General features: G+C 36.9%; 1 protein-coding gene across 1 annotated transcript; it reads right to left on the minus strand.

Annotated features, from left to right (window-relative positions):
* Positions 1 to 5,207: 5,207 nt before the first annotated feature.
* Positions 5,208 to 5,702, minus strand: LOC104897397 (uncharacterized). The gene has a single exon (XM_010684267.1). The coding sequence runs from the start codon at positions 5,700 to 5,702 to the stop codon at positions 5,208 to 5,210; it is 495 nt and encodes a 164-aa protein (XP_010682569.1).
* Between the last annotated feature and the right edge of the window lie 1,393 nt (positions 5,703 to 7,095).

The following is a 7,095-nucleotide window of genomic DNA, read 5'->3' on the forward strand; positions in this document are numbered from 1 at the left end:
CATAATCTCATTAGAGATAGCCTATTGATCTATAAGTGTGTTTCCATTACTGTCTACTAACATAGCAATTTTAATCCTGCGCAGCCCTTTATGTTTTTTCCCCTAGTGAACCCTAGACCAGTATTTCATATTTCTTAAAAGCTCTTTCTCTTCTAAATGAGCAACAACATTAGTGTTATAGCTTGCCTGGGTCTGAAGATGGACAAGCTGCTGCCTCAAATCCTCCACCTTCTCAAGAGCCTTATCAAACTTTTGCTGATGTAGGTTTTTAAGAGCTTTCTTCACAACCTTCAGCTTCACCCACACACTTTTAAGTTTGTACCCTGCGTGCACAAATCCCCAAGCTTCTGTAACAACATCCAGGAAATCTTCATGCTCAGTAAGAGCATTTATAAACCTAAAAGGTCTCCCACCTTCTTGAATCTCAATTGCCATATTAAATATCAAAGGTGAATGATCTGACACCCATGGGCTTAAATACTGCATTGCAACATCATTATACCTCAAGAACCATGTAGAATTAACAAAGGCTTTGTCAATTCCGCTTAAAATTATGTCAGCTCCTATTCCACTAATAGACCAAGAATAAAAAGGGCCAGTACTTTTAGCTTCCACTAAACTAGTCTCAAGCAAAAAAATTTCCAGATCCTCCGTTTCTGGATCACACACTATAGTACCATTCAATCTATCTTCTGAATGCCACACAACATTAAAGTCACCTATTATAATCATAGGAAACGTAGATATCACCCACCTTTTAAGGTCATTCCATAGGTGTTTCCTATCTACAATAGTGTGAAGACCATATATTACAGCAATCTTAAAGTTGAAAGCCCCACAAACAACCTTACACACCATAAACTGTTCATGAGTGACTTCCACCATCAGCTGCACATTGTCAAGTCGCCAACCTATCCATATTCTACCCCTAGGAGAGTAGCTATAGTTATCAATCCAACTCCACTCATGCCCAAACTTCTTTTGGATTTTACTAGAGTATGAGACCTCACTCTAGTTTCCAAAAGCCCACAAACATCTATCTTGTTAGAGTTTATGAATTTCCTAACCTCCTTTGTTTTGAAGGGATCATTCATCCCTCTCACATTCCAAGTTGCACAAATCATCATGATAAATAAGGGTTTGGTCCTTTAGCACCCTCACTAACAACTGAGATTCCCTCTCCTGACTGAAGTTCATATTGCACTGACACTCTAGCAGATTTATAAGCAGCATGTTAGCCTTTGTCTTTGGATTTCCTAGTGACTAATTTCCAAGCTCATTCTTCTTCAATTATCTGCCTCTGAGTAGAGGGTATTGACGTAACTACTGGGGTCACATGAGTAGGCATATCAGAGCTGATCATTAATCGTTATTCTTATGTGACTCCCTTAAAAGTGGCTGACACTATATTCGGTTCAAAATTGTGATGGCCACAATAAGAAGGTTGAAAGATGTTCTTGTTATGCATCCTTATTGGAAGAAGTTTAAGGTGAATGGTAGAACTCCATTAGAGCTGAAAGCTAGAGAGGTGAAAGAATGGTTAGTTAGTGACACTTGGTGCGAGATCTAAGTTAGTTCTTAAATAACCCCTTTTTATAAAATAAACAGTTCAAATAACTTAAAGAAATTCTTAATGATCTTTAAGAGAGTTTATTAAATCAAAGTGAATCATTTATGAAATCATTTTAAGTACTCACAAAATTACCTCAACTTCATTTTTATTAACTTGAACAATTATTTTAAACATAAAAAAAAAAACTAACTTTATTATCCTCTTTATTTTATTTTAGAAAAATTAAGAAACATTATCAAGTTATGAAAGATTTAAGTTAACTAAAACACACTAACTTAATTCAAGTAAGCTAGTTTAGGGAGGTTATGGGTTTTGTTTTGGAAGTAAACTAAATAAAATAATTAAAACCAATTAAACTAAAGGAAAAGGGAAAGGATGTTTTAAAAGTCTTAGTTTCTCAAACATGAAAAACGAAACAGAGAGGAGGCGAAAGAAGGGGGCGACAGAGAGCGAAGCAGGGGAATGCTAAGGAGGAACGATGGTGCTGGTGTGCAGCGAGATTCAGGGTTTTCGGTGGTTCATGTGAGCCGGCGGAGCAGGCGAGGCGAAAGAGGGAGGCTGTGTTGTGGTGGTTCGCAGGCTGCAGCGATAGCAGAGGTGCGAAGGGAAGGAAGGGCTGGCGGTGATCAGCGATTCTGTGGTGGTCGATTGGTTCAGGTGGTTTCAGGCGGTTATATGGGTGGTCGAAGCTGGCAGTTTTCGACGGAGAAAGAAAATAGAGGAGTTGTGTTTGGTGGTTTCAATTTCATTTTTAATTTTCAAAATCAAAATCAAAAATTAAGGAAGAAGAGAAATGAATTGAAGCAAACCTTTTGAGATTGTTTGCTTGAGTAATTTGGTGAGTAAATGTTGACCCTTGAGTTTTGAAGATGACCTAACCACAAAAGACATAGTATATTTTATTTATGTTGTTGCAAGGTAATTCATGCTCGAGCTAAGAGAATACTTGATTGAAGATTAAAGCGGAGAATTAATCAAGATCGAAGTAAAGATGTTCGAGAGATGAAGAATCAAGCATGGAATGAAGATTAGAATACATTAGGGTATTTATTAATCTTCTTGTTAAGGTTGAGTAAAAGCTTAATTAAGTTCGTGGTGAATTCTCAAAGGAACTTGGTTTTGTTCCCATGAAAGGAACAGGCCTGGCACTATAGGAACAAGGCTAAGGAACAAGACTTAAAGATTAGGGAACAAGACTTAAAACTAATTTAGGAACTCCTAAGTGACTCTAATATTGTGCGCCTAAGGGCCTGTTCTCTTCGGCATAAAACAGCTGAACTGAACTGAACTGAATTGAACTGAACTGAACTGAATTAAACTGAACTGAATTGAACTGAACTGATCTGAACTGAACTGAACTGAAATGAATAGTGATATGTGAGAGTAAAAGTATTGTCAAGAGCTGAACTGAACTGAACTGGTCTGAACTGATCTGAACTGAGCTGAACTCAACTGAATTGAATTGAACTGAACTGAATTGAACTGAACTGAACTGAAAATAAGCTGGGGAGAACAAGCCCTAAGTGAAATCTGTGCCCAATATAGTTGTTAGAGTTTTTAGGGATATTTTGACTAAGATCCATTATTTTAGGAAGTTAGTTTAAGTTTGTTACGAAAAGATTTGAAAAAGATTTTCTGATTTTAAATTAACTGATTTTCAAATATTATCTTTTTAAAGTATATATTTTATCTTTTATATTTTATTTAAAAGATTTAGTTTGCGAAAATTTAATATTTCCGGTTTTTAAATGTTTCGGATTTTTTTAATTTATAAAACTGTTTTTCCGGTTTTATAAAAGATTTTGAAAAAGATATTTTTCCTAAAAACTAGCTAAAGTATTTAATTTATTTATTTCCTAAAAAATAGATTGCACGCCTAAACCTACTGCTACACGTTTTATGTAGTTAGTGGATTTAGTGGCTTAGTTAATTATCCTCCAAGTATTTATTTAATTAAATAAGTTTAATTAATCTCCAAGTTTGAAAAACCACGTAATATGTTACTGCTTCTATGAAGTGAAGTAGTGGATTAGTGGATGCTTTACATGACATGGAATAATTAATTTATTTTAATTAATTAATTAAACATCATGGAGATCATGTGATAATGGTTTAATTAGTGGAGAACATGTCTTGTCTTAATTGTCTATAAATAGGCGCCTAATTCATTTGAGCAAAATTGTGTCTGACTTTTATTAGTCACACCAAATGGGTGTCTGACTTAGTTAATTTGTCTTAAGTTATCTAAAGTGCCAGTGCCTTTTCTTTAAGAGAATTCATACTTACATTAATCGAGTTTATTACTCTTCCATTATTTTATAAAGTGTATTTTTGAGAAAAAGGGTTTGAATGAACTCTTGTAAGTGTCTTTGAGTGAAGCAAGAGAAAGAGAAAGAGAAAGAGAAAGGAACTTCGAGTGAAGTTTGAGAGAAAAAGTCAGTTGTGGGAACTGTCGTTGGGAACTTGAGTTGAGTGACTTAAGTTGAGAATCGAGAGAAAAGTAATAGGTTGTAATCAGAGTTGTTTTGGCCTATTATAGTGAAAAGTTGTTTAAAATCCCTTGTGGTCGAGGTTGTTTCTTCCTACTAGGCCTAGGAAGTTTTTCCTCGTAAAATCTCTCGTGTTCCCATTGTTTGTTCCCAAGTTTACTTTTAATTCCGCAAAAAGTATAGCTTATTCTCTCACTATAATTCACCCCCCCTCTTATAGTGCTCATATTATACAACAGTAAAGTTCAGTATTTATAGGGAGTTTTGGTCAGAAATGTAATGGTGGATGTGTGAGGCATGAGGGCTATGGTTTAGCTTTTGAAAAATTTGCCCCTAATATCTGAAATGTGGACTGAAATTCAATTATTTACTGACAAAGATGAATTTTTTTGTGTTGAAGATCTTGGTTCTTATGTGTTGTGAATCAGACGAATAAGAAGGGAGGAGAGGAAGGTGTTGAATATCTTGGTTCTTGTGTGCTGTGAATCAGACGAAGAAGAAGGGAGGGAGATGGTGAAGTGAAATCAGTTTTCACCCCCCCCCCTTCTTTTTTTGTTTCTTTTGTTTTGGCTAAAAGTCATATGGGTTATGGACTCGGTATTAGGGCCTTGGGATGTTAAAAATGGATGGACACATGTACAAAGATACCCACAACCGAAAGTAAAGAGTTTAATTAATCAGAAATAATAAAATGAATAATAAAACAAGTAAATGATTTATTTTAAACTTGTTAAATAAATCAAAACTAAATGAAATCATTATTTTAATAAACATAGTTATCAAATAAAATCGCATTATCATAAAATAAATTTTGAGTGGAAATAATATTAAACCTTAATAAATAATAAAATAGCTTCTGAAAATTCGGGGTATTACATCTACTCCTGCTTAAAAACAAAGTTCGTCCTCGAACTTTAAAGTTAGATGTTTAATATTAACAAAATAGTAGCGTTGCGCTTTGTTAGTATTACACTCGGTCCTCCTTAAGGAGTTTCGTCCCCGAAACTCGATAATCATACCTTAGAAAAGAGTTCAGGATAATGCTTTCTCATGTCGTCTTCTGTTTCCTACGTTGCTTCCTCGGTTTGATGATTAGACCACAAAAACCTTGACTAACTTTATTGCCTTTTTCGGGTGTTTCTCGTTTACGAATCAAGGATTCGAACAGGATGTTCTTCAAAAGTAAGGGTCTCATCTAGTTCAATGGTTTCAGGTTGGATAACTTGGGAGGAGTTAGAGATGTATTTACGATGTTGAGACACATGAAAAATATTATGAACCTTGGCTAATTCTGTAGGTAAGGCTAACCTATAAGCCACTTGTCCAATTCTTTCCAAGACCTCATAGGTTCCAATATAACGAGGACTTAACTTTCCTTTCCTACCGAACCTCATTACTCCCTTGGTTGGTGAAACTTTCAGCAACACTTCCTCTCCAACTACAAATTCCAAATCTCGTCTCCTTTGATCGGCATACGATTTTTGTCGATCTTGAGCTGCTTTCATACGCTCTTGAATCAACTTCAACTTGTTGGTAGTCTCTTCTATCATTTCTGGTCCTAAATTCAACGATTCGTTCACATCGTTCCAACATATAGGACTCCTACATTTCCGTCCATCCAACGCCTCATAAGGTGTCATTCCTATACTCGAGTGATAATTGTTGTTGTACAAAAACTCAATGTACATCAAATGATCATCCCAATATCCTCAGAAATACATCACGCATGCTCTCAATATATCCTCCAAGGTCTGAATGAATCTTTCTATTTGACCATCTGTTGCTGGGTGGAAAGTTGCGCTGAATTTCAATAGTGTACCCAAGGCTGTCTGGAGCTGTTTCCAAAACTTAGATGAGAATCTCGAGTCCCTATCCAAAACGATGTCCTTCGGAACACCATGTAGCCTAACTACCTCACTAAAGTAAGCATCAGCCAATTGTTTCAACGACCAAGTATCCTTCATCGCTACGAAACTTGTCGTCTTGGGCAAACGATCCACTATTACCCATATTGCATTCTTTCATGACCCCGTATTCGGTAATTCCATGATGAAATCCATAGAGATAGATTACCATTTCCATCCTGGCACTTCCAACGGTTGCAATTTTCCTCCAGGCTTCATATGTTGTATTTTCACCTTCTGGCAGGTTAAACATTTTGCCACGAAGTCGGCTACTTCTTGCTTCATTCTAGGCCACTAAAAATGCTTCTTCAAATCCTTATAAAGCTTATCTCCTCCTGGGTGTATGGAATACGGCGAACTATGAGCTTCCCTTAGGATTCTTGTCTTGAGTTCCTCGTCTTGTGGTACACACAATCTTCGTTCATACTTCGCAACGCCATTGTCATCGATCTCAAACTCCGGTGCTTGACCACATTCTTTCATCTCTCTTACCTTACTCAACCACTTATCTGCAACTTGTTTCTCCTGAATCTCCTTAAATATGTCCGGTCCAACAGTAAGAGCATTCAATTGAGCTTTCACATAACCGGGTTCTACTATTTCCAAACTCAATCTCTTGATCTCCACACACAGATCATTTGCCAAAATCAGCACGTTTAGCAAATGAGCACTCTTCCTACTCAACGCGTCAGCTACTTGGTTCGCTTTTCCTTCTTAATACACTATCTTCAAATCATAATCGTTTATAAGCTCTAGCAAGCATCTTTGTCTCATATTCAACTCCTTTTGCGTATACAGATACTTCAAACTCTTGTGATTTGTATAGACTTTACACTACACTCCATACAAGTAATGTCTCCATATTTTCAGTGCAAACACGATTGCTCCTAACTCCAAGTCATGAGTAGGGTGATTTTGCTCATGCGGTTCGTGTGAGGCGGCGGAGCAGGCGTGGCGAAATATGGAGGTTGTGTTGTCGTGGTTCGCAGGCTGCAGCGACAATAGAGGTGCGAAGGGGAGGAAGGGCTGGCGGTGATCGGCGGTTCTGTGGTGGTCGATTGGTTCAGGTGGTTTCAGGCGGTTATATGGGTGGTCGAAGGTGGCGGTTTTCGACGGAGAAAGAAAATAG

This window comes from Beta vulgaris, chromosome 1 (genome assembly GCF_026745355.1).
Source record: "Beta vulgaris subsp. vulgaris cultivar EL10 chromosome 1, EL10.2, whole genome shotgun sequence".
Classification (NCBI taxonomy): domain Eukaryota; kingdom Viridiplantae; phylum Streptophyta; class Magnoliopsida; order Caryophyllales; family Amaranthaceae; genus Beta; species Beta vulgaris.

Coding starts and splice junctions, on each gene's coding strand:
- LOC104897397 (XM_010684267.1), bottom strand. CDS start 5,702: ATGACACCTTATGAGGCGTTGGATGGACGGAAATGTAGGAGTCCTATA.